This window comes from Acipenser ruthenus, chromosome 7 (genome assembly GCF_902713425.1).
Source record: "Acipenser ruthenus chromosome 7, fAciRut3.2 maternal haplotype, whole genome shotgun sequence".
Lineage (NCBI taxonomy): Eukaryota > Metazoa > Chordata > Actinopteri > Acipenseriformes > Acipenseridae > Acipenser > Acipenser ruthenus.
The window spans coordinates 24,270,091-24,298,049 of NC_081195.1; the positions used below are offsets into that span (position 1 = coordinate 24,270,091).

The 27,959-nt window shown below is 40.8% G+C and overlaps 1 protein-coding gene across 2 annotated transcripts; it reads left to right on the plus strand.

The window, feature by feature from the left end:
* The first annotated feature begins 233 nt into the window (after window positions 1-233).
* On the plus strand, window positions 234-27,907 carry LOC117416221 (WD repeat-containing protein 62-like). Of its 2 annotated transcripts, XM_059026677.1 has the most exons (32): window positions 235-782; window positions 3,792-3,883; window positions 5,834-5,896; window positions 7,469-7,526; window positions 8,131-8,301; window positions 8,765-8,902; window positions 9,328-9,510; window positions 10,418-10,578; window positions 11,268-11,457; window positions 12,647-12,805; window positions 13,048-13,205; window positions 13,631-13,722; window positions 14,060-14,185; window positions 14,373-14,443; window positions 15,073-15,194; window positions 15,462-15,537; window positions 16,126-16,237; window positions 16,378-16,441; window positions 16,559-16,675; window positions 17,039-17,175; window positions 17,442-17,503; window positions 18,001-18,249; window positions 19,627-19,799; window positions 21,136-21,284; window positions 22,150-22,311; window positions 22,544-22,655; window positions 22,743-22,845; window positions 23,257-23,320; window positions 23,660-23,737; window positions 24,487-25,158; window positions 25,481-25,575; window positions 26,957-27,907. In XM_059026677.1, the coding sequence occupies exons 1-32, from the start codon at window positions 612-614 to the stop codon at window positions 27,209-27,211; spliced, it is 4,635 nt and encodes a 1,544-aa protein (XP_058882660.1). In that variant the 5' UTR covers window positions 235-611; the 3' UTR covers window positions 27,212-27,907. The 2 variants fall into 2 exon arrangements, with proteins under 2 accessions (XP_033883197.3, XP_058882660.1); XM_034027306.3 differs by lacking the exon at window positions 23,660-23,737 and having other exon boundaries at window positions 234-782.
* Window positions 27,908-27,959: the final 52 nt, after the last annotated feature.

A 27,959-nucleotide genomic window follows, 5' to 3' on the forward strand; every position in this document is an offset into this window, starting at 1 on the left:
ATAATGGCAATGGACACTTAAGACAATGAAAGGGGAGGGGACTTACAAAGGATAGGCCCACCTTCGCAATGTACTTAACCGTCCTGTCCCGCCCCCATCTAATAGTCATTGGATGCTACTGATTCAGTTCATCCAACCAAGTAGACGCTAGAGACTGTGATTGAACTTTGCTGATTTTATTGGCTGCTCCGTCGAGCGATGCTACGAGAATTACCCAATCAGCAGAGAGGTGTTTGTTTGAAAATGTTTTCCGCTGTCGTTTTGTTAAAGATTCCGAAGTGAAGGCGTATCTTCGGCGTGCGTAATAAATTGTTCCGTTAGCCGAGCTCGGCTTTACGTGCAGAAGTCAGTGCAAAGAGTTTTGTGAATCCAAAAAAAAAAAAAAAAGATTCCGGCATTTAAAAAAAAAAAAAAAAGAAACACAACCCTTGATTTCACAAAAAGTGTAACAGGCAGAAAAAGGGACACTACGGGATTTTAAGTTTTAGTCTTTTCTTAATATATATTTTTTTAAAACTAAATTCATCGTGGATGTGAAGCGAACTTTTGAAAAATAAAATTACACTTTTTTTTTTTTTTTTTTTTTGGTTTTCTTTCTGCAGTTGATTACCATGGCGGAGGGTGTTTTCGGTGGGTTTGTTAACTCGCATGTAAATGTTAACAACAATTTGAATAACAACACCACCAGCACACGGATTAAGAAACCACTCAACCCTCCACCGGCCCTTAATCTAAGGAGAAAGTCTAGAGCGCAACAACCGGCCAGGAACCTCCACAGTCGGGTAAGATTGGTGCTTGTGTTCACACTCTCCATTTAAGTGTTTGGTACGTTTTGGTATGATGTGTGAACAACTAAGTCCGTTTTAAGAAACGAGCAGTTCCGAGTCCACCTAAAAAGTGGTTTAGGTCCACAATGTGAGTCCAGTGCTGGACTCAGTCTTTTTTTTTTTTTTTTTTTTTTTTTGCACATAGGAAACTAACTACTGAAACCTGACCAACATTTCGCGCATTCAACAGCTAGCACATCGTTTCAAACGAAACGAACCAGACCGAGTCTGTTTAAATAAAAAAAAAAAGACCCGGTGTGAATAATGCATCCTAGGTAGATATCGTCCTAGAACAGATTAGGAGCAATTCATTTCTTTGCGTGTCTATCCCAAACCTACATATAAACTTGAACTTCACTGTCATTAATTCGTTTAATACAAACGTTTATTTAAATGCATTAGGTGACCTAACAGACTAACGTTTTCAAAAGCAATGTTTACAAGACTGATTCACACAATGCAAAAACTGTCAAGTAAATTAATACCACCAATAGTGTAATAACAAATTGGTCCTGAAAATTGTAGCCAGTTCTGTGCCACCGAATTCAACTATCGAACGCATTTAAGTAAATGTTTGTATGATCACTTTAAAAAAAAAAAAAAAAAAGCATAGCTGAGACAAGTCACAAAAGGTTCCTTGTTAGGTTGTGAGTTTTGCAAAATAGTAAATTGGTCTTGCGCTAGGAGGAAAGTTTATGGTGAAAGAAATAACGTTTATTAAATAAGAATACATCATGCATACCGCTGTGCACACCTTTCATTTGAAATCGGTTGATTTCAGTCTTGAGCATTTTGCAAGTACAGATGGATAGATGTGTTCTCTTTTCTCAGGCCTTGAATGACACACAAACAAGTCCAGGCACTGTCAACAGAGTTAATAACATAAGAAAGTTTACAAATGAGAGGAGGCCATTCAGCCCATCTTGCTCGTTTGGTTGTTAGTAGCTTATTGATCCCAGAATCTCATCAAGCAGCTTCTTGAAGGATCCCAGGGTGTCAACTTCAACAGCATTACTGGGGTGTTGGTTCCAGACCCTCACAATTCTCTGTGTAAAAAAGTGCCTCCTATTTTCTGTTCTGAATGCACCTTTATCTAATCTCCATTTGTGACCCCTGGTCCTTGTTTCTTTTTTTAGGTCGAAAAAGTCCCCTTAGTCGACATTGACTGAGTTATGTTAGCTAGTAATATAGACTGGAAGCGTAATGCGTGTTGCCGTTCGAGTATGGGGATCGTTTGATCAAGGTGTCAGTTTTGGTTTTGTTATCGGAACAAAGTTGTGTGTATCCTGTTTTCACGAAAACGAATAAATCGGGCACCCTTTATCGCAGGGCAAACGAGACTCGCCCTCGCGGTATTTATCCTGGTGCGTTTTGTAAGTCCCATTTAAAAGGGAGTAAAGAACAAAGGATTAGTCGCATCACTGCAGTCTGCATCCGCAATGATTACAGGAAGCTAAATGAATGTAATGTACTGTAAGCGTTTAATTATGACCTCGAGTAAGTTTTGTGAAAGTTAAACTGTTGCATAAAGAAACGGCACTGCTGTCATGATAAATACAGAGAGGCACGGTTATTAAAACACCCATTGCTTCTCAAGATTTGGTTTGTTGTGTATATGAAGTCATTTTCACAGATGAATGCCTGTTCCATTGATCATAGTTTAAACACCAAGCTCTGCAGGTCATAATCTACAGCGTGCATTAACCCCAAATACATAATACCGCCCTCGGATTTAAACTAAACATTCAAGGACTGGCAGAGATATCAGATGACGGCGTGTTGTTGTGCTGTACAAGTACTGAACACATTTTCTGCTGTACTAGTGTCCTATTTCGTGCAGGCTTCGTATTTTGGGATTGGCTATGCTGATCTCCTGAATGCAGCAAAAAATAGTAAATGCTTTCACGTGAAGCCTAATTTTAAAATAAACTCCCTCTCGACAAGGAGTTCAGTTGATCTGTCTTTTGAGACTCTGGAATGTCAACAGCTGTCCCTGACTGCAGTCGGCTGGAAAACCAAAGGCAAACTGCTTGACTAGAAAACTTGGAACGAAAATAGCGTCTACCCCTTGTGTTGTGCATACATTTCCCTATCTAACTGCAGCAGTGCTAAAGAGTAGATTGATGTTTTTCCCTCCTTGTTGCAGTGCCCCCTAATGGCTGAATTTCCCCATTCTGCTGCGTTACTAAAAATCAATTGCGTGACTTCCAATCCTAGGGCTTCCTTGGAGAGCTCTTGTCCCCAAAATTGATGGATGCCTAAAAGCCAAAACTCTCAATTCACATGCATAAAATCATTACAATATGTCAACTAGCTTATGAGCTGTTGCTTGCAGAAGTAATATGGGTAGATGCACAGTAATTTGCACTATAAATGAAACTTGAAAGTGTTTTTTTTGTTTTGTTTTTTTAGGGTAGAGAACTTTTGAGCTAAAAGCCAACTACCTGTTCTTGTAGAGCCAAACAAAAGTTTAGTTTACTAAACAGCTGGCTGGGTTGAGTACAAGTGCATTCAAATATAAATGCAAATACAGAACTCAAACAACTCCCTGTTATGAAAAACTCATTTTAATCATGCTCCTTGTGTAATCAGTTCTAAAATGACTTCAAACACTTTGAAGTTCTCAAGTCACCTGCGATTTTAGTTTAAAAATGTATCGCTAGTAGCCTTGTTGTTGGAATTAAATAGTAACACTTGCTAAATGCGTTTGATAGATTATATTGATCTTGATAAAAACATTTTAAAATGCAAATGCCATGTATTCCTGTATTGCATTTAGATGCAAATGCACGATTTGGATACTTCAAAAGGAGGAGGCTCAGTAGCCTTAATATGAGATCCATCTGTTTCACAGCCCTAGCCTGCACGAAGGGTTAGGAAACACACACTGTGCTACCCTGCTGAGCATCCAGATTTGATGGTGCATTTACTGGAAACTGTTCCTCCCCCTCTCTTTCATTTCAGGTTACGTTGGAGAGAGTTCTTGGTGTAACTGCATTAAGTGGCAGTGGGCTAGCATGTGACTCCAGTACCGGGCTGGTAGCATACCCTGCAGGGTAAGCCTTCTCCTTTTGTAGATTTCTAGTGCTTTCCTCCTTTACTTTAAACAACAGAGAGGGCTTGTAATCTCATTGTACGAGGGGCAATCAAATAAGATGGCACAAAATGGATTCTGTTTAAACTTGTACATCCACAGGACGAGTCAGTTGCACAGAATATTTTGACATAGTTGTAACCTTTCTACATATGCTATTCATCTCTAAAAACGAACAACTGGGAGTTATTTTTATTTGAGGACAGATTGAATGTCAAAAAGTCAAGCCTTGATTGTAGGTCACCTTACAAAAACCCAGCATTCTCAGATGAGAACAAGCACATTTGTTTAGCTGCTATTGAAATACTGAAGGAGGGATATTTGGGGAGCTGTGAGGGGAAAACATGTGCAGGTGACTAACAAGAATGCATGCAGAAATACACAGGCCATTACCAGCACCAGATACAGTAGTCACAACTACTCATTAAGAGTCCAAACTACCGACACTGCTGCTTGGGTAAAGGAGTCGGGCACTGGGGTAAAGTCCAAGCCTAGACCTGGACAGTAATAGGAGCAGCTGCTGCCCTGGGCATACCCAAGCAGTGCTCCCAGGGGGATGGGTGAGCATTCAGGGCACTTTCCCAGCTCCGAGTGTGGGGTTGTGTTAAGAGTATCGCTGTCTGGGTTTCGAGGTAGGATAGTCAGATTGAGGGTTAGAAATCTGTGCACGTGTTGTAAAAAGGGTAGGGGTCTTAACCTCTTCTAACCCTAATTTTTCTATTTTTGAATTTCAGTGGGATTTTTGGTTTAATTGAAGCACTTTCTTTTTTTTTTTTTTGCACAGTTCTGTTTTAAATAATTTAAAAATGTCCATACATTATGTATTCTGTTGTGTTTAACCCTGTAATGTCCAAGCATTTAAATGGGAAAAGCTACTTTTATTTATATAACTAGATTCTGTTTCTTTTGTCTGTTTGGCAACACAGCCTGGCTTGTAAGGCTGTATTTAAAAAAAAAAAAAAAAAAAAAAAAAAAAAAGGGGGGGTGACTAAGCATTGTATCAAATGATACACAAATGGGCATTACATGGTTAATCATTTGTGTTAAATTAATTTATCCCGTGCATTCATACAGCTCCTTGTTTGAACTATTCCTAAAACAGGACATTATTCTTACTATGTTGCTCTGCACCTAATAACATTGTGAAAACTTCTTAGAAATGAAAAGTTGACTAAACAAAATAGTTCTAACCCCTGGTAAAGTGTTAAAGCTTGGCCATTTTCCCTGCTGCCTCTACTGAGCCTGATTTCCCTCATTAGGTTGGCAGGTTACATCCTTGCTTGCAGGTTACATCCCCTCTAAACAATTTCTCTTAAAGCGTGCTGCAGGAAGATTTTCTCCAGCTCCTGCTTCCTGGCAGTCAGACCCCTGGCTCTGCTCTGTGTGTGCTTGGCAGAGTTTCATTTTCTCCATCTGGCCTGCAAAGGGAGGCTTTTTCCACGAACTGAAAGCAGGGATGGTGATTGTTGAAGTTTGTTTCATTCAAGCAGACCCGAGGTTCTTGGTCAACTTGCACAGATTGCCCAGTGAGACCTAAATTAAAACTAGAGCATTCAAACTATGTTCATTCTTTGTTGGAGATAAACTTCATTACATCTGTTTTTAAGGAAGTGTAAACCCTAGCTGTGTGTAAGTTGAACCATTTCAATGTATGTGCTTGCCTGAATCAAATGGCAAGGTCCCAGACTTTCCTACAAGCAAAATCACTGCGATCAGGCACACCAAGGCCAGTCCAAAACCATTTCCCAGGCTGAACATTAAACACTTTTCAGCGATTTATTTTGTTTTTTGTTTTTTTTGTTGCACTTTTGCAAATAGATTTTTCTGCTGTTTTGAGGTCAGTCACTTTCTTTTGCAATAGGTGTCGCATGGTGTATGCAAAAAAATAAATAAATACTTTTATTTCTTACAGGTGTGTGGTGGTTCTTTTAAATCCAAAGAAGAATAAACAAAGCCATATACTCAATGCATCCAGGTAAGGACCGAAAAATAACCCAGACCAAAAACAGTTTGTAAAAGTGCCCTTATTTTTAGAAATGGTTTTGGAGGCGTCAACTCAGCCCCCTGTCTAAGTCAGTCTAGATCACATTGTCATCAATTGACCCATCAATGGACAGACAAGTGGGTCAGGATTGAGGCTATGCAATCACAATGAAGGTACAGAGAAGGGCTGATCCCAGACCTCTGACATGAGCTATAAGGACAAGTTAAAATAATTCAATCTCTTCAGCCTGCTTGACTTTCTTAAAGATGTTCACTTATAGCTGGGTGCCTTTCTTTAAGGACTAGCTGGCCGTTCAAATGCAAAGACCATGGTGTCCCTTTATAAAACAATTTGCAGGAAAAATGGGAGAGTTTTGCATGTCTCTGTAATTCTATTCAGTAAACCTGTGTTTCTCTCCACACTTGACATATCTTATCCTCGTGATATTTCTGTTGTACTGATTACAGTAAACTTAGAAAAGTTGGGTGTTCTGGAATGGGTATTGTGTGTTGTGTTGTGTTGGCATGGCGATGGCTTGAGCTCTCCAGTGATCTCTGTCAGGTTTGAGCACGTTCTTGCTATGGGTAAAAATGAAATCGTTGTCAGTCGTAGTGTTTAGAGTCCAGGTACGTCTCTTCTATTGTTGCAGGTTAGTCTTGCTCACTACCTGTAATTAACCAGGGTGTAAACCTGTTAATGAATGAATCATTTGAATTGAAGCCAGTAGACCTGTGTTTTCATCACTGTGGCTAAACACTCGTGTTTCCTTGCTCTGTGACAGCTAAGTGGCATTTTGTGAATGAATAGTAATGCTGAAGGAGCTGTTGATACTTGTACCATTCCATATTAGCTGACAACCAAACTAAATGTGCACTGCTAGATGTCTGAAAGCAAATTCACTAGCATCACAAAGGACTGAGGTTTGGAGACCGCTTTACACAGAGTTTGATTGTGAATCGATAAACTAGACCTGTTCAGGGATGGAAATTTGACTCCTATTGCATAGTAGTTTGCTACAATCTTGGTTCGACACATTGCATAGCAAGCTCAGGTGCCTTATTGAGCTCATAGTAGAAGCAGGAATGGATCAAACCGCTATGTAATGGTGTCCTTATTTCCATTTCTACATGTTAATTGGGATCCTTTAAGACACAACATGGCCCACTTCTAGTTACTAGGATCCAGACAAGCAACTAGAAACTGACCATATTGCTTACGTTGGTCCGGGTAATGTCACATAAGCCACTAGTAAAATTGTAAGATTGTTTAATTACTTCTGTAGTTCATGGTAACACATTGGCATAAACATGTAGAATCCTAATAAATCGACAAAAGTAGGTTTCTTTCCATGCCTGTCTGTCTCAAATAATTCTTAAGCTTTTTAGTATGACTACATAGTCATAGTTTTTATAGTTATCGATAATACTTTTCTAGAAAATTACTTTCATTGGTGAAAAATCTCTTTTAAGAATACCAATTACAGCTCCTATTTGTACTAAGAAGTTTTGGCATAGATTCTCTCTCGCTCGCTCGCTTATCGTACGTGCTTTGTTTATTTTCCAGAAAAACGTTTACTGCTTTGGCATTTTCACAAGATGGAAAATACTTGGTCACTGGTGAGGTGAGTTTGTTGGAAAATAGAGAAAGAGAACTTAACCACTGATTGTTTATTCCAAAAAATGACTTTGTAAAAACTTGGCAGTGTGTACTAGAAATGTCAAAGCTGCTTGTCTAAAAGCCAATTTCTAATGTTTAAACCAAGTACTTTAATATTTAGTTTGCACAGCCCTGATGCACCATCTATTCCTTGTAACAAGTGCTTCTCAACACAATCGGAAACAAATATAACCACTATTTTTATATTTGTATATAATGTATCTTTTTTTTTTTTTTTTTGGCTTAAATACATTTTAAAAAATGCAGAGTCCTATTTTGTACTGCAGAGATGGGTTTTGGCCTGATATTTTCACTGCCTTGGAGTCTTGCTCAGGAAAAACAAATGTGATGAGAGCACCATTGCTTTGATGAACCCAGCTCAGACTAGCTGCTAAAATGCCAGTTTAACTATTTGAAGACCCACTACATTTCTTAATTATAAAATAAGACGTGTTCTAGAGGCACACGATCTTGCTGCACTACCTATCCCCCAAAGTTATGAAGGAGTGCAAACCGTGTTGGTTATGTAGTTTTATGGGGGGGTCCTAACCTGTTCCTGTCCCGTACAGAGTGGTCACATGCCGGCTGTGCGCGTTTGGGACGTGGTGGAAAAGACCCAAGTGGCTGAGGTCCAATGCCACAAGTACGGTGTGTCCTGCGTGGCTTTCTCCGCCAATTCCAGCTACATCGTGTCTGTGGGCTACCAGCACGACATGACTGTCAACGTGTGGGAATGGAAGGTAACTGGAAACAGAAATTGCTAATTTTATATAGGTTATTTATGTGTATCTGTGTTTGGTTTGTAAGAAGATATAACTGCAGTATATGAAAATGACATTTTACTATTTATTTATTTTATTATTTATTTATTTATTTATTTTTGGAGGTACACAAGGTTTAAATGATTAAATTTAATGCATTTTAGGAGGTTTCGGACAAAAGCCCTTCAGCTATAAAGGGCTCTTGTCTGAAATGCCGTGTGTGTGTAGATGAATAGACAGATAATGATGCAGTATAAGCTTATAACTACTAAACCTTGAAATATTCCATTATATTTTGTGAATGTCTTCTGACCAGACAACACCCCTAGAGGTACCAAACTGGGATACCACTAGAACCCTTTTGTTTCTTAGCAGAATCATGAGCGTGTGTGTGTGTGTGTGTGTGTATTTTAATACCCGTGTTCCTCTTTGTCTGATCCAGAAAGGCACAGTAATTGCTTCAAACAAAGTCTCCAGTAAAGTGACATCGGTGTGCTTCTCGGAGGACAGCAGCTACTTCGTGACGGTGGGCAACAGACACGCCAAGTTCTGGTATTTGGATGCATCTAAAGAGCGCAGGGTACGAAGCACCGGCTAATATCTGAACACTTTCAACTGCTGTTCTTGAACTATACTTCTCATCTCGCACACGCTTGCCTTGCATGCTACCAAGTACCTGACCTTGTCAATTATAAACATGCACTTCAATTAATTGAAAGGGTGGCAAGGTTATATACCTCACTTAAGACGCACAAACACTCCCTCTTGAGCTCAGGGAACACAAAGCCACTTTTTCAAACATGGTTCCAGGAGACCTAGTCCTGAGGCAACCCTGGTGTGCCATGCAGTGGCCTGAAACCATGTTCCAAGCCACAAAGTAGCGTTGTGTTCCCTCTGCTTCAGAGATGCTGGGTTTTATCAGTGTCTTACAATTTAACGCTGCCTATATTTCGCCCCTCTGTCACTGAGATCACTGTAGGCATGCTTGTCTTGTTCCCTCCCCAGATAAACAGCACAGTGCCGCTGATCGGACGCTCTGGCATCCTGGGGGAGCAGAGGAACAAGCTGTTCTGCGGGGTGGCGTGTGGCAAGGGCAGAATGGCCAGCAGCACCTTCTGCATCACCAGCTCTGGGCTGCTGTGCCAGTTCAATGAGAAGAGGCTGCTGGACACCTGGATTGACCTGAAGGTGAGGGTTGCTGGCTCCCTTCCTCTTTCTTTTATGGGTGACTCTTCGATTTCTGATTCGTTTCCTTATCGTTTTATGCATTAGGATTAAACCTGTTTTTTAAACTTTAACATCTTTGTAATCAGAAAAGCCATTGAGAGAAGTGCTCCATTTGAGGGGTTGGAGTGAATTCCTGTTTTTCAATTCCTTTTTAAAATCAATTCCCTTTTAGTGAATTCCAGCACATCTTTGATCAATTGCAATTGGCAGTATTCTGTTAATGAGCTTCTCGCAGTGGTGACAATTCAATTGAAGTCATTGTTAGTCAATTAAATTGGCTTCAAATGAAAGGGGGCTGGGGGGAGGGGGTGAACAGTTTGTCTAAACTGTTAACAGTCCTGTGTGAGGCCAGAGAAGAAAGCTTTTAATGTTAATGTGACCTAAAACATCTGGAGTACACATTGGCCTCTGTGCTCCGAGCTTCTTAATCCAAATGGTTATTAGCCTGATTTATTTCTCCAAGGAAAAACAGCAATTGAAAACCTACTGAAACAACTACTGTGTGTACAAGCCCTTGCATTAAATGTTTAGCGTTCTTGTTCAAGGTTTGGTAACTTTTTCAGAAATAAATAAAACTTGCCTAGGGTGGTTTGGGAATTTTAAGGAAAAAAAGCAAGCTTAGCTGTGTGCTACTAATTCTACTTTTCAGTTTTTGCTGTGAGGTGTAGATCATAATAGTAACTCTGGAGGCCTGCCATGCAGCCACTTCAGAGCTACAGTGTCGGAGGACCACGCGGCCCTGGGCAACTTGCAGGCAGGGGTCGCTGGTGCGCGGTGAGCCGAGGACGCCCTGGCCGACCTAAGAAATTGCTTGCTGATTCCACCTCTAGGGCTTCTGTTTTGCTAACTTTGCTTGGTTTTTGTTCAGGCTCCGGTTTCTAACTGCATCGTGGCGAGTGAAGACTTTGTGTTCTGCGGCTGTGCGGATGGCACCATCAGAGTGTTCAACCCCCAGGACCTGCATTACATCACCAGCCTTCCCAAGCCCCACCACCTGGGGGTGGACGTTGCCAAGGGAACAGAGCCAGGGTAGATACATAACCTCTCTCTGCTTTCCCTTTGCCAATGTTTTTATTGTAACTTCTGTGTTCTAAACCATACACTTTATCATTTTTGTGAGAAATTCTCATACACTGCTAAAAATAACAGCCCCTATTAAGCAATACAGAAATGTGCTAAAATAAAAGTATTAACTCAAAAGAATAGCTTACAGAATGAGTTTAGTTTAAATGTTTAGTGAATGGATAAACCGGTAGTATAGGATACTTTAAAGTATGGACAATAACCTTTCCAATGGAAGTAAGACTCCTGTTGCATAACCATTTCACCCATTCCATATTTTAATATAAGCTTGGTTAGTCAGTGTTTAGGTAACAAGCTTGGGTGTGTTGGTGGAATGGATCAAATTGCTATGCTATGGGAGTCTTATTTCCATCCCTGATCTTCACTTAAATACACGTTGAAAAATAATTTACCCCTGCATTTGCCATTATGCGACTAGCCAGAAATAATAAGGTGCTTGTCTCAAATTAACAATCTCTCATCTATTTGAAGCTTTTTTTTTATATGAAATGTAATAAATAATTATAAATGTTAGTGAGGTGGTGCTAAATGCTATGTGGACAAGGCATGACACAAACATTTTTAAATTGACTTTTATACAAAATATCAATCTGGAACAGGTGCATTTTTTTTATTCGGTGCGTTCTCTGTTTCAGTCACCTGTTTGACCAGAATCCAGATGCAGTGTACCCGGACGCTGTGGCCCTGGCCTTTGACCCGTCCACGCGCCGGCTGTCCTGCGTGTACAGTGACCACAGCCTCTACGTGTGGGACGTGAGGGACTTGAGGAAGGTTGGAAAGGTGAACTCCGCCCTCTACCACAGCGGCTGTGTCTGGAGCATTGAGGTATGTGAAAATCTGAAACCCACGTCAAGGAGGAGTGTCCCTACAGCCTTTATTGGCGCACGGCTAAAGGGATGGCAATAAGACTATCACTGCATAGCAGTTTCCTGGTTTTATTATGAGTTTTTAATAAGATAAACCTGAGCTTGTTCCCTTTACACACTCTGGAATGGGTAAAACTGCTATGCAGTAGGAGTGTTAATTGATAGACTCTATAGAAAAATTCTCATTTGATATTTGATTACTGCTCTATTCTGGGGTATTGTGCATGAAACTCAGGTAGGCCATGTTGCAAAGTAAAATTCTTTCTCTCAAGATTGCATTGGGATGAGGCAAGCTTGTGGAAAGTTACTGATAAGGACACATTCCTTATTTGGGTAGGATATATGGAGCTTGTCTGTCTCTACTCTTCTGTAGCAATACCGATATATCTTATTAGCAGGGTGTGTGTGTCAAATGCATGCATTGCAAGTGTTTATCTTGAAGTAGGAGTGACACGAGAGAGAAGGTACAAGAGGATACCAAGCTGTACTGGAGAACAGTTATAAAATAATTATTGAATGATGTAACCACAGGGTAGGTATAAAAAGGCTTATTTTAGAGCTCTTTTGGAAGAGCGAAGTAAAGACTGTTACACAGGGAGTACTGCAAACCCCAGCTGAAACTTCAACTGTTTATCCTGCAAGCCAAGTTTCAAGAACAATTTTCCCAACTGCAGACAAGCTTCAAGCAGGGTTGGGGTCAATTAAGTGCCCTCCACCCCCAATTTACAGTTCCTTCTGCAAGTCAACTTCTTCAAAGGAATTGAATTTCTAAAGAAATTGAATAATTATGATTTGTTCAACTGCTTTCATTTGAAGCCAGTTTTAATTAACTAGCAAACAGTAACTTCAATTTAAGTAATTTTGTTGCCACTGTGAGAAGCTAATTAACAGAATACTGCAAATTGCAATTATCAATGATGTGTTGGAATTGGGAACTGATTGTGTTAGAATTGACAACCCTGGCTTCAAGACACATTGTCAACTCTCAATTGACGTGTTTTCCAGAAACTACTTTTTTATAAGCCAGCTGTAAGCCAAAAAAGACTTGACACTCCTAACCGAAACAAAAGTTTGTAAGATGTTCAGCTAGCCCTCTGTTCAAGATTCCTCGGACTATTAACATTTTTTTTTTTTTTTAATCCTCTCAGACATACCCGGAGCTGGAGGAGAGTTCCCGGGCCTGTCTGCCTGCTGGGTCCTTCCTCACCTGCTCATCAGACAGCACCATCCGACTCTGGAACACGGACGACAGCTCAGCCGCTACTGGGATCGGCGTTACCGGCTTCCACAAGAATTTCTATAGCCATGTAAGCTCCAACTGTGTGCTGCCTTATTGAGCTGTCGAGTTTGCAATATCAATTGTCTCAATTGTAAAATCCTAGGTATATGGAGAAAACTACAAAGCGAAACGTAATTCAATGTGTTAACCTAACCACTATCCAGCATGTTTCATTCAATTCAAAATAAGTGATGCAAAACATTTGGTTTTGAGCTGTGTTGTTCAATGGTAGGAAGCGATGCTGTAACGCATGTATGTTGCTGTATGCAGGACCTGCTGAAGGTGGTGTATGTGGGGAAAAACATGCAGCATCTCCAGGACACTGCAGAGAAGGCAGACAGCACGGACCTCAAAGCTGGGATCAGGGTGCTGGCAGTCAGCCCTGATGGACAGCACTTGGCGTCAGGAGACCGCTGTGGAAACCTCAGGTAACTTGATAGTGCTGCTGACCGAGCAGGCCAGAGAGCTGTGTTCAAATGAATATGTAGTTGGGGGCTGTTTTAATGAGGGAGAAAGGTTATGTTCCCCTGCAGGGAAGTGTTTTGCAGTAGATGTGAAAATAAGCCTGGTAAAACATTATCAGGAAAATGTAGATGGAATTTGAACTTTTTTTATTTTCTTTTATCAATTTAATTGTTCTGTTAGGGGGGTAGTCTGAAAGTATAGTTTGTATGTTGAAAATATTGACTACCTCTTATTTTTAAAACAAACCTAATCCTGTTCACCATGTCTTCAAGAAAGACAGAAACTGTTCCGCTAAACTTTCTCTATGGGGGGGGGGAAACATTGAAAGAGTTGAAACTGAAACGTTGGTCAAATAATTATTATTTTCCTGATGTATCTGTTTATTCAGAATCTATGACCTTCAGTTCTTGGATGAGCTGATGAATGTTGAAGCTCACGATTCAGAGGTTCTCTGTCTGGAGTACTCCAAACCAGAGACAGGTAAGCATGGGGATGGGAATGCAAGATTAAAATAGTGTGATGTCCTGTTTTAATGTGGAGTGCTTCTGGTGAGAAGTAACCTGTGCCTTTTTCTACAAATCATGGCTCCAAATCACTGTCACACATCCCCACATGTTGCTACAACTGTTTAAATCGTTTCTTTTCATTAACATCCTGACAACTTTTTACACTTGAAACTTTAAAGTCTGTTTCAAAACTCTTAAAAATGTCCGCTCTAGTGCACTGATAGTGTCAGGATTGTTGCCCACACTGTCAAACAGTTAACACAGCAACAACGATCCACGATGTATTTCACGAATGTGTTTTGTGTGTTCAGGAATGAGCCTGCTGGCCACGGCTAGCCGGGATCGCCTCATTCACGTGCTCAATGTGGACAAGGAGTACGGTCTGGAGCAGACCCTGGATGACCACTCTGCCTCCATCACTGCAGTGAAGTTCACAGGTGGGAATATGCCGTTTATGTTACCATGCGCCTCCACAAGTAAGGTTATGGCTTGATAATCCAGCAATCCAATATGTTTGACTTTAGTTTATACCACGTTACCAAGTGGTCTGCCTTGTCTACATGTTAGTTAAAACCTCCTGCTGCCCCTATTGAAAACACAGCAACCCCTCTCTGTCATTTACAGGTGACAGCAGCCATGTACGGATGATCAGCTGCGGAGCCGATAAGAGTATATATTTCCGGACAGCAGAAAAGGTAGTGATGAGGCTGATGAAGGCTATTTGGGGACCTGCGGTTTCTGATTTCTCAAACGTGTGTTTGGGCATTTGTTAATGCTGTGGGTGTACTGTACAGCTATGGCCAAAAGTTTTGCATCGCCCTATAGAATGAACACATTTTGCTTCATAGTCGAATGAAACCTACCGCTTTGTAGTTTTCCATATGCTTAACAAAAAACTGACAAATTGAAGAATGTGAGGTTTAGAAATCTAAATACTGTAAAGGCTTCCAGTAGGCTTTTGCAATATCATTTTGTACTTTTTATTTTGATTTACATGATGATAAATTTAAAAAAAAAATCTAAATGATGTTCATAGAGGGTTTTTTTGTGTTAAATCTCTTAATCATAACATTCTAGGTGATGCAATACTGTTGGCCACAGCTGTGGGTCATGGTACCGATAAAGCAAATGTAGTGCTTGTATCATTCGTAACGATGGGTGTGGTTTAAGTACCAATGCAAAGTCTATTAAACCTGTAGCAGATTTGTTGTCATGTAAAGATTTATCTAGCTGCAGAAACCAAAGTCCTCTGGCTTAACATGAATGCTTTCAGGTATATTGACTTCAATCCAGCCTTTTTCTAATTCTGTTTTTCGTTTTTCAGTCTGCAGGTGGCATTAACTTCTCAAGAACTCACCATGTTGTTGGGAAAACCACTCTGTACGACATGGATGTCGACGCAACGAGGAAATACGCAGCGATCGGATGTCAGGATAGGAATATCCGGTGTGACGTCATTCTGGTTTCAAACTGCTGGAACAGCATTATAGTGACACCTCTACTCTCCAATGCATTTATAAAATGAACCATTAATTTACTGATATAATAAAACATAGACCTACCTGTGGGGTATAGATCTTTGTGCATTCTTTTGTGGACACACTTTGGTGTAACTTTAAGCAGATGCACTTTTTGTTAGGTGTCAGTTGCTGTTTCTGAAGTGCTTGTGTGTGTGTGGTGGTTTTAATATCTTCCCTGCTGTGTGCTCTCAAGGATCTACAACGTTGACAGCGGGAAGCAGCAGAAATGTTTTAAAGGCTCACAGAGTGAGGACGGGACTCTTCTAAAGGTAAGAAGCTGAAACTGATCCAAGGACAGTAGAAATATGATTTAAACGTGGAACTTGTTTAGCTAAGTATTGAAGGCTGTATTTTGTGTTACAGTTTTGATTTAAACTATGAACAGTGCATTTGAGGCTTTTGTGGTACTAACACCAGTGGTGTCTAGCTAGTCTGTATTCAATACACTGCTATACTTTACCTTATATATATTGCAAAGATGTTTTAAGAACATGTATATGTGTGTGTCAGGATGTGAGTGGAGTAGTGAGGATAGACTGTCCACAAAAGGTGTATTTACAATAGTGCTACTGTTTTAGTATACGTATAATTGTCGCCCTCTACCAACAATATTATCGGGTCAAACGGCTGGCTTAAAGTCCCAAACTAAAAAGGTTCCCAAAATAATAAAACCATGACAGTCAAAGCTGTGCAAGTGCCCGTGCCCAGAGTGCTGGTACAGATTGAAGTGATGTGGCCGGGCAGGTGCCCTGGGTGGTAGTGCGGGCTCTGTACCTTCAGCCCCCGAGGTGTCAGTCTGCCAAAAACTTACTTACTTTCTTTCTTTCTTTCTTTCTTTCTTTCTTTGCCCCCCCTAGGTACAGATGGATCGGTCTGGCATGTTTCTGGCAACCAGTTCTTCAGACAAGAATATCTCCATCTTTGACTTCTATACGGGCGAATGTGTGGCCACAGTGTTTGGGCATTCAGGTACGTTTATGTCCCTGTAATCCAGGGGACATAGAACTTTTCAGACTAAAGCATATTTTTGTTTTTCATATTCGTGGTAAATATTTGCTTTACTTCAGCCATACTTGGTACTTTTTACCTTTTTTATCTTTCTTATTCAGAGATTGTAACAGCGATGAGGTTTAGTAACGATTGCAGACACTTGATCACAGTTTCTGGTGACAGGTAAGGGCGCATTTGACTTTGCAATGCCCATTCATTGTTCGTTTATATAATGTGGCATATGTTTTCAATGGTGTTCTGCCTGGTTTATAGACCTGTGTGTGTGTGTCTCTACCACAGCTGTGTGTTTATCTGGAGGCTGGACTCCCAAATGACCAGCTGTATGAGGAAACGGCTTGCTGAGATCAGGCAGGTCTGTGGCCAGCAGAGGGCACTGCAACACCATGCTCAGATCAGGTAGGAAAATACACATGTACAGCTATGACTAAAGTTTTGCATTGTCTGGAATTTTAGATTGACACAATTTGTCAGTTTTTGGTAAACTATTGGGGGGGGGGGGGGGGGGGTACTACAAAGCGATGTGTACTTCAATATGTTAACGTAACATTATTCAGCGAGTTTCATTCGACTTTATGAAGCAGAATCTGTGTATTCTATAGGGTGATGCAAAACATTTGGCCAGAGCTATACAGCATTGTATGCGATACTTAACTTGCTAGACATCCTGGCTTTTAACATTGCAACGGTAATGGCTAACGGCTCTTGCCAGTGGTTGTAAAAGCATTGCTTTGATTTGAGAGGCGTGGGTCTTTCCTGCAGGAGGGAGACGTACATCACAGTGCCCCGTGGAGTGACCACACAGGAGGAGGAGGAGGAGGAGGGGCAGGAGGGCAGAGAGGAGGACCTGGAGGATGAAGGCTCCTTGCAGACCCCTGCCAAGGACTCCTCGGATCAGGGTAAGTTGAGATAGTGGGGCGGTGACTCAGGACAAACTAATTTTAGAAGTCATGCATACATTCTAGGTGTCCTTATTTTCACTAAGGTTTGGTGCTTTTATTGTTTTATTTTCGAGATGAACACTAGATGTTAATATTAAGTAGATTAATGTTTCACTTTTGTTTTTAGATGGCTGTTGATTTGTCACATGTCCTCCTATATATGTATATTTTGGGGTTGATGTCTGTTCCTCCATTGGATGATAAATATATTTTTTTCCTGATAGATTTGATGGACCCCACCTTCCTTCAGACCAATGGGAGACTTCCACTGTGGGCAAAGAGAATGGTAGGGTGTGAAGCTGTGTGTAACTGGCAGAAATCCCACTGCCCAATACCGCTTAAAAAAAAAAAAAGTCTCCATTACAAACTTCAGACCTGGGGTCATAATTTTAAATTATAGCATAATAGTTTGTTAATTGTGTGTGTGTGTGTTTTTTTTTTTTACAATGTCTTGTTCAATTAGTTACAATTGTGCTGCAGTAATTCCAATTACACTAAAAAGTAACAAAGAATTCCACACTAACATGTTGACTCGATTCATTCTAAATAGCCGGTTTGACTCCTGAAGCATACATCTTTTTTTTTTTTTTTTTTTTTTTGGTTGAAAATGCAAGAATAACTAACAATTGCATGTGTAATTTGAACTAGAATCAATCGGTTACTAAATGGTGTAATTACAACTGTGCAGGTGTGCCAAGGTTCAGTGAGTAACATTGTCATTGCAATATAAACTGCACAGTTCTATTTGTAATTGAGCCCACTAAACCAGCCTGTAACCTGCAGGTGGAGAACCCTGAGGATGATGGACAGGAGCGTCTCCATAGTAACCAGTACCAGCCACGGGGGCGCTGGGCGGAGCGGGCCAATCGAGAGCAGATCAAAACCCTGTTTGACACCCGCTGCAGGCAGATGTGCCTGACCCCCAGCCCCCAGAGACAGGCAGAAGGGACGAGGGCCCGGGAGCTGCCAGAGGAGCCCGGCTTTGAACCCCAGAGCCTGGACAGTCTGCTGGGACAGGAGGAGGGTGAGGAGGTCAGTGGGACACCTTCCTTAAACGTCATCTTGAATTTTAACCAACAACAAAAAAAACATGAATGTAAATAAGTCTCGGCTATAAATAAAAATGGACCTCAAAATTCAAATAAAGAATGCCAATCAAAAACATTTAGAATTATCTTGGCGAAAGCGGCGTTCAATATTAGCTTTAAGTAAGTTACTCGTAATAAAAATCCATTTTTACAGTACCTCCTTGTTAATAGATTACAAAGCATGTTTAGTCGTTAGCTGGTGAAAGCTTGTTTTTCTATTTGTGGTTGTAATCCTGGTACAGTGCAGGCATCTCTACACTGTCCCTGCCCCACAGTGGAATCCCCCTAGGGAAGGTGCTTTAGAAACTGACTCAGCCACTCGTCACAGGCTAATTGTGAAGGCTGAGCCAGCGAGGGGCTGATGGAAGGGGAGTGTGAGGGAGGGGATTGTTTTAAGCTGGCATACAGTATTGAGTTTCATCAGAAATCCAGTCCACTGCCTGCGTTCACTTGGTTAGTAGGGAGGACAAATTGTAAATTAAGGCAAGTGCAGAAATGTAATTATGAAGTGTGTGTCTTTTATATGAATATTTGATGGAAAGTGAGATGCAAATGGACATTGTACTGTCAAAGAATTGAAATGGTGAAAGGGTATTAAAAATAATTTGGTTAGATTTCATTGGGGAACTGCTGTAGACTGCCTGACCTGTTTTTAAAGATTTTATTGTATTTATTGATTTGATTGATTGATTGATTGATAAATGTATTCAAATACATTTTGACACCTGCTGGGTGTTTTTTTTTTGTTTTTTTTTTTGTTTTTTTAAACCTGTATCTATAAAACGCTCAGTTGTAAGATATGTAAACTCAATCACTAAACCGAAGTGGTTTAGATTGGGGTGTACTGATTGGAATCTGTACTACACTAAACCCTTTTGTCTGGTGTTTTGCTTTTGAAGTTGTTGATACTTGGTTATCCGAAGCTATGGTAATTTTACACACGATCACAAGTACGATATTGAAGTTTCCACAGCAGCTAACTATGCATTCCTTCATGACAGCACAGTAGGTCTGATTGGACAAGCAGGGTTCTGATAAGTCTTTTGTGGGGTGGGTTGCAGAATGATTTCGGTGTATGTGAATTGTGTCTTGCCCAGACCTGGGGTCAGTCAGAAGTACAATTACAATGGAATTATTTGCTGAAATTATAATTGTAATGGTATTTTGACAGATGTATAATTGTACTGTAATTGCTCAATTATATAGTACAATTACACATGTGTGCCAAGGTACAGTTGCATTGTATTTGCAATTACAAATTTCACAATTCCAGTTGTAATTAAGCACAGCTCTGTTACTGACGGTGCCTGTGTTTGTGTAGGACGAGGAAGAGGAGGAGGAGTTTGTCCAGGTCAGCCAGCCTTTCGCTCGGCCCAGCTTCCTGCAGCTCCCTGACGTGGAAGAGATGTTCGGACAGGACATGGACTCCCCAGAGACCAGCGACGACATCCTGTACCCCGCAAACAGCACTGTGGCCTCCCTGGCAGGAGACAGGTGGGGAAATTCACTCTGCTTGTGTTTTGTCAGTAGAAACGTGGTAGCTTTACAGTATCATTTCAGAGTATTGCCAGGGCAAACGTGGCTTTTTTTTCAAGTTTGAATATAATGTGAAAATCAGTTATCAGGGCTGCAAATAAAACTCCTGTTGCATAGCAGTTTGATCCATTCCTGGTTTTATTATGAGTTTAAGACCCGCTTGAGCTTGTTACCTAGATACTGGGGCTAATCAATCTCGTATTAAAACCTGCAGTGGGCAAAACTGCCTTGCATCAGGAGTCATATTTCTAGTGCCCTATTATAGTAAAGTGACTTGGGATCCCATCAAATTACTTTTATAAACGGATCCAAACACTTGGAATGTGTGTGGGTGGCTTTTTGTCTTAGGTTTTGCATTGCATCCGTTGCATGCTCTTTAGATATAACCATTTTATAAATTCTATTGTAGGAACCAATGCAAAAATGATATATTTAAATGCATTTCAAACAATGCTTTGGGTATTTGTCTTATTACAACATATTCCACAGACAACTCCATTGTAACCTCATGCAATTCCCTGTGATATTGCTTAAATGCATCTGTGATCAGCTTTAACATGCATGTTTTAATAGGAGCAAGGTTCATGCAGGTCCTTGAAATCCTGAAAAGTGCTTGAATTTCATTTCACAAAATTTGAAGTACTGGAAAACTTGGAAAATCAATTAATTTATTTATTATTACTTTTCCATTAAATCCAAAATAACAGTTGTTAATGGCTACTTCAATCCTCAGTTTAATAGGTTTGATGGCAATTTTTAATCTTACATCTCGTGATTGGGTTATGAGACTTGCGTTCTACATCTTGTGTACAGGCTTCTGCAAAATACTGGGTAACTACTAAACTCTTTAGATAAATGTATCAAAATACAAACTACTTTGGATAAACTGTTTTAAATGCAATTGTATTTGGAAAATATATATAATGCCTTAATAAAACAAAGGTAAGATTTTCATACATCAACCAGACAAATGTATTTTGTCAATTAACTGAAACTGTGAATAATGCATACGTTTTCAAAAACTGGTCTGAGACATGACTCATTAAATTCATAAGTTTGGGTGTTTTCTGCACTAACTTTCTACTTTTAACTTGCGTTTATTAACTGAGGCTTTGAAATAAACTACAATGATTGTGGTGTTTTTTTTTGCCTGTCCAGATGTTTCTTTTGTTTTAAACCTTTTTCTTTTGGCATTTAACACATTGCAGATTTATAACAAACATGAACATACAGGCATGTTTTCAAAATGATACAGGTTTGCATTTTGACTGGTGTTCTTCGCTGCTTCTCCCAGTGACTTTGACGTGAAGGAGCTGTGTCGGGGCCCGTCCCACAAGGCTCAGAGGTGGGGTAGAGAGGGCAGTCAGGAGAACAGCCCCGACAGTGCCTACTGCGTGGGGTCAGCAGGGAGCCAGGCCTCCAGCCAGGAGCAGCACCGAGATGGTCAGTCCCTCCACAGACACACACACACACACACACACACAGACACACAAACACAGACAGACTCATTTTGCATAGCAGTCTCGCCCATTCCTGGCTGTACTGTGAGCTGGATTTGACACCGTGTAAAGATAAGAAACTCTGCGTTTCTTATTGAACTTGTAGTGAAAGCAGGAATGGATCAAATTGCAATGCAACTGGGGTTTTGTTTCCATCAATGCATGTTCATGCTGGATCGGTGGGATCTTTTAAGACACGATGTGGCCAAGTTCTACAAGCTACTTGGAACCAGGCAAGCAACTAGAAACTGAACCTATTTTTACATTTGCCCTGGGTAATGTTGCTATTTCATAAAGCCACCAGTAAAAATATATAAGTTGTAACAAACTCTGCTGTGTCTTATTAAAATCCTAGTAAAACCAGGAATGCATCTAATTGCTATGCAACAGGGGTCTTATTTCCATCCCTGCTGTACCTTTTAATGATGGCTTGTTTTGTTAAACAAAACCGTAAGAAGAATAATTTAGTCATTTAGCAGACGCTTTTATAAAGTGACTTAGACACTAAGGGGTGAACTATGCATCATAACTGCTGCTGCAGAGTCACTTACAATAGGACCTTAGTTTTACGTCTCGTATACAATATTAAATATATTATATGTTTAATATATTAAATTGCATCGATTCCTACGCTGCTGGTTTCACTAATCTCAGAACTACCTTACCTAAAGTAATAGAATTGATTCAGTGCTAACCAGGATCAGTGGATTAACAACGGGAAACCTTTACCAGCTGGTTTCAAACTCCTGCTTCACACCTACTTGAACTACTCGCCCCAATGGGACTGTCATTGGTGCTTTGTGTTGCAGATGTGGATTCCCTGAGCCAGCTGAGCTCCGCAGGCAGCTCTGGGGTGGAGGAGGAGGAAGAGGAGCCCTGTGTGTCCCGGGACAATCCCGTCACGCTCACCCCAGACCAGAAGGAGATGCTGTGGCACCACTTTGACACCCTGGCAGACGACCTCGCCAACGGTAAACCTTGACCCGCCGGAAACACAATTCAGAACATGCTGAAAACGCATTCTCAATTGTTATTTCAAACAGTGTTCTGGAAATGATGGCTTGCCGATAAACAAGCAAGCAAGCCTCCTAGACCCAATACATACTCCTGAATACTAGTAGTATATAAATTGTTTGAAAGTTAACATATTTTAGAGCTGTGTACAGATCAGTTGTTTGTTTTTTTTTTTCTTCCCCACCACAGAAAGGTTTGATACCAACTTAAAGGACCTCAAGCCGAGTTCAGACGATCTCTTCCTGAATCCCAGGCTGAGCATTTCTGCAAGATTCCTCTCTCGCTGCCAGAACAAGCTACGGTAAGGTTTTAGTTTTACTGTTCTGAGATGCTTCCCGGACTTTCTAGATTCTGTCTCACCCCTATGTTCCGATCCTGTTCCCTGCAGGCTGGGCACTGCCTTCCCTCCCAAGATTCTACTCTCTACTCTCAAGGTTCCGGAAGAGGAGCCGAGCAGCAAACCCCACAGCGACCCCAAGGGACAGGTGGAGGTAATGACATGACTCCATTTTATTTTGTAAATGGGATACAGCTCTCCTTTTATTTTCTTACACATTTAAGTAATTAAAAATGCTGCCACCCCTCCCTATGAAAGAGAGGAATAATTACAGTATAGCAGTGCAGTTCATTAAGTTTTTTTTTTTTTTTTTGTATGTCTATAGATAGAGATGGAGCGAGGTGAGTTGGCAGTTGTAGCTTCTGAATTTGGGAAATCAACAATTTTTATACATTGGTTCTTAAATTATCCAAATTTTATTTTGTAGTCATACCCCAGTGAACAATTACTTTTATGTTTGATTTTGGAATACAGAACCCGCAGACGTTGAAAGAAGGATGGTGCTGTTTGTGAGTGTGTGCGTGCACTAATCTATTTTTGTTTCTTTTCTCTCTCCTCTCTCAAGGCAATTTTAAAGACTTTTGATGAATCTTCCTCTGAATCTGCAGCTAAGGAGTTAAAGCCCAGAGGTAAGGCCAGTACTGCACACCTCCAACTAACATCTTTAACTCCTACATACGTCTGACAATTAAAACTTCTCTCTGCACGTGCATAGAAGATGTTTGAGCATCACTGGCACTAGCTACATTTCTTCTGAACAGTGTTTTAGGCAGATCAGGGTATTCAAACTGCAAGTAACTGACTGACCACATTCAACCCATAGCAACATATGGGCTTTAGCAAATTGCTTTCTGACAGCACAGACGTGCTCGTTATGACTTGAAGGTTGTGTGTGGGGGTTTTTCTTTTTTTTTTTTTTTTTTTTTTTTCCTTTTTAGAAAAGATCTAATGTTAAATTTTGCCCCCAGTCAGGAGGCGCAGTTCCTCGTTTAACTGCAAACAGCAGAAGTCGAAGCGAGTGACGATCGCTTCTTTTGCCCAGAGAGGTAGTCTTGTTTGTGTGTGTGAATTGGGGGGGTTGGCACACATTGCAAATCTTTCTTTTTTTTTCTCATCACGTCATCTGCAAGTTGTTCTTCGTTGCCCCTAATGTAGTATGTAAGGATTTTGTCGTGATTGCACTTTCCAAGGGCATGGGGAATGTTTGTGGTGGTTTTTTTTGGTGATATCTGGAAACTGCTTTTCTGACTGTGCGCTTGCTCACATTTCTGGTGTACACATTTATGATTTGTATGAATTTGGAACGCTGGTGGCGGCCACAATTCTATTCTGTTTTTAACCCTTTTTAATGCTTTTTTTGTATTGTAACCTATTGCCGGACGCACAATACAAGACATTGTCGGCAACGTGATGGGTATGAAAATGTTGGCTTGTAAACACTTTGCTAAGTGACATAAGCATCATATTTACTACAGCAATGATTTGTGTGTGTTTTTTTTTTTCATTTGAACCCAGGGTGGTTCAAAGTGGTTTGATTTGCCCAGCACAGGTATGAAATTTACAATGCTTGTGCAAGCTGCTACCCATACCAGACCTAAACAGTGCCGTTCTATAATACAAGTCAAATGAAAAAAAAATAATAATTTAGATTGTTTCTTTTTAAAGAGTTTAATCTACACCATTTTTGCTTTTAAAAGGAAAACTAGTAACAACCTTTTTTTTGTGAGTCGCTTGTTACTTTCACAACCTAGCATTTCAAAACCTGACCTAACTCTTGACCCTCCTTGCTTCAAAGATGACCTGCAGTTGGGAGCCCTTCTTTCTGCCCAGGACAGCACCCCCATCCCCAGAAGACGCTCCCTGCCTCTCCAGATAAAGGAGGTTCCTGTGGCCAAGCCAGGCAGGCAGAGCTACATGGGAACGACTGCCAGCTCCCGGGCCAAGACCGCCGCCATGTCCCGCAGCGTCTCCATGGGGGAGAATCTGAACATCAAGAGCGCCGAGGAGCAGTCCGGGAGTGGGTTGTACCTCAGCGGCCGGGCTGCCTCCACAGCAGACCTGTTGAGTAGAGAGCAGGCCTGCAAGGAGAGTCTGGACCCAGGGACTGCTCCAGGAAGCCACAAGGCTCGGGCAGGACTCCACCTCGACCTCTCATCTTCCGATCGTATCCTGATGCCCCCTCCCCTCATCCCCAAGCCCCCCCTCTCCCTCGTGACTCCCACCGAGATGAGATCCCTGGGGAAGGAAGGGAAGAGCTACATCAGTGATATTCTGGAGAGCATCGGCTCGGCTCCCACCAGTCCCGTTAAGAAGCATACCCCCTGTCCTCGTAACCCAGAACCCCAGCAAGCTGTCCTGGGCAGGGAGGAAACCCCCGCTTCAACCACCCAGGTCTCTGATTCCAGTGCTGAGCTTCAGCTGCCACGTACACCGTGCCAGGAAGAGAGAACAGTGGCAGCACACCCAGGTTTGTGCCAGTTACACTATCGTCCGCATGTTAATCTTATTTGATATTTGCCCATAAAGAGATTCGGTGGTGGAAATAAGACTCCCATTGCATAACAGTTTGATCCATTCCTAGTTTTGGTATGAGTTTAATGAGACAAAACCCTGGAATGGGTGAAGCTTGTGCAATTAATTTCCGTCACTGGTTTTCTTGCAGGTTAATTGAAACATGGTCTTCATTCAATGATTTAAGTGGTTAAAAACTAAGAAATGTGACCTGTACTGGCATTTTAAAAGGGTTGACTCTCCTAACCTTGTCCTCCTCTCTCCTCTGTGTTTTTTAGATTCTCCTGATGTGCCAATGACTATCCAGAACTGTAAGCAGGTTGTGAATGAGCTGCAGAACACCCTGAAGAGGGCGCTGTGTCTTTACAGCAAGGTGAGATTCTTACTCCTGAGTAAGGCTAGCAAGCTCGTACTTCAGCTGAGGGAACACAGACACTGTGGCTTGGTTTCAGGCCTACTACAGCTGTGGCCAAATGTTCTGCATCACCCTGCATAATTTAACTAATTTTGCTTCAAGTCAAATGAAACCTGCTGAAATAATGTTGATGAGATGGAACAGAAATCAGTTATTCATTGCTTCATATTGCAATAAATGTCATCATCCAGGTCCCCTATTTGGAGCCTCACCTCCACGTTCTATTACAAGCACTGTGTGTGCTATTACTGCACATGCGTTTTGCTTTTCTAAGTAAGCAATAATTATGGATTAATGTGTTATGAGATCGCACCACGCCTTGGGTGCGATGTGAGGCACGAGATGAAGTCAGTCCTTCAACCACCCAAGAAGTGGTGATTTTAACTCATGACACACAGACCCTGGAGTCTATTATTGCTATTAAATGGGTCGAAGTGTGGTGTTGGTAAATAAAGAAGACTTTAAACACACAAAGTAGTTCCACAGTAACTAAAATTGTTAGCTAATAAAACATTTGATTTTCAAACTTTTTTGGGGGGGGGTGGGAGTGTCTAATAGTTTTCTTGTTTTTAGGCTGTGGTCATGTTTTTGTTTTTAAATCAATGTCAGTGTTCTTTTCAATTAACTAGTCTTTTTTTCAATGTTTTCAGCTGCTGCACTTTGAAGTTTCTCAGGGATTGCTGTCAAACTGACTCGAGTGGTTTTGTTTACCCAGGCGTACAGTTGGCATTGATTTTGTTTACTGTGATGAGGCTGCTTCAGAGAAATTAGTTCTGCACTTTATCACTGGATATCTAATGGCTAGGGAGAAGGTCTCTGCCAATCCAGAATCTAGTATTTTCGCGAATTGTTTTTACCATTTAGTAATACTAGTTTTCACATATTCTATAATACGCACATGTATGTTCAGTAGTATTTTGAAGACTTTTTTGTGAAATCATTATTTTTGTCATGTACCTGTATAATTGTAATTGTACCATATAATTGATCGATTTACAGTTCAGTTGCGCCTTTGTCATTCTATCATTACTTTGTATTTTCAACCACTTTTGGTGACCAAAATTAGCTGAAATAGTATGTTTCTGTATTTCTGTCCTGATTTTTATTGCTTGGTTATTTAGAAAAAACAGACTAAGCCATAATGTCTAATTTTACTTTTTAGTGTAATTGGAATTATAATTGAGACATTTTTTACTGCTGCAAAATTGCAGTTGAACAAAATAACTTTGTAATTACAATTTGAGCAAACGCTCCTGCTGTAATTGCATCTTGGTTTCCATTGTAGCCCTACCTCTTATATTTTAGTTTTTTTTATTTATTATTTTTTTGGTTTGTTAAGGTGGTGTCTTGCAACGAGAGCCCCGATCGGCAAGTCCAGATGAAAGCTATCCTGACCGACGCCTTCTCCTCCGTGCGGAGAGATATTGACTCTGTGGAGAGTGGCAAGTCGCACCGCAGCGCCCCTCACAGGCCAGATGAGGCAACTCCATCCCCCACACGGCAACTCAAAGACGAGAGGACCATGGCATTGCTGGAGCGCTACTCTGAAATGCTGCTTCAAATCACGGAGAAGAAACTAGACTGCAACTGTTAACATGTGCAGTGCAGAAAGACCTCTGAGCCTGGATGAACCTGTTACAATACTGTGCGGGTTACAACATGGACTGCTTCCTCCCATTTTTTTTCCCCCTAATACTTTTTATCATTTTTAATGCTTTCCCTACAAACCCATAGTGCAATTTCCCTAAACCTTTTAAAGTTATGTTTAACAAAAATGATCTTAAGACAATCCATGTTGTTTTTTTGTTTGTTTGTTTGTTTTTGTTTTAACTACCTACCTAAAAGCTTTCTGCTCTTTTCTTTTAAATAAAATGAGTGTCTGTCTCATGCCCTCTGGGGGGCAATTTAGAAAACAAACCAAAGTCCCAATGTTTGTTCTTTTGTTTTTTTATATAGAAATATAAAGTTCTTCATTTCATTGTACTCCATTTGTATGCATCTCACACACTAGACGATGTTCTTAACCCATTTATAAGTTTTAAAGTGCAATGGGTTTTTTTGGCTTGTTTTTTGTGGTTGTGGGGGAGGCGGTGTGTTCACTGTTATACAGACCCTTTTCATGAAAAACCCAACTTCTTGGGGGTGTACATAGTTGTTGTTTTTTTGTTTTGTTTTTTATATGTATTTGTGCATAACGGTTATAAAGAGTGAAGGCTTTAGTGTCTGTCCGTTGTCAGTGTTATCTGTGTTTTTATAAATGTTTAAGCTAAATAAACATTTTTGTAAAGAATGGTTTGTGTATGCAAATGTGTTTCATTTGAAATTCCCACCCCTACCAATTA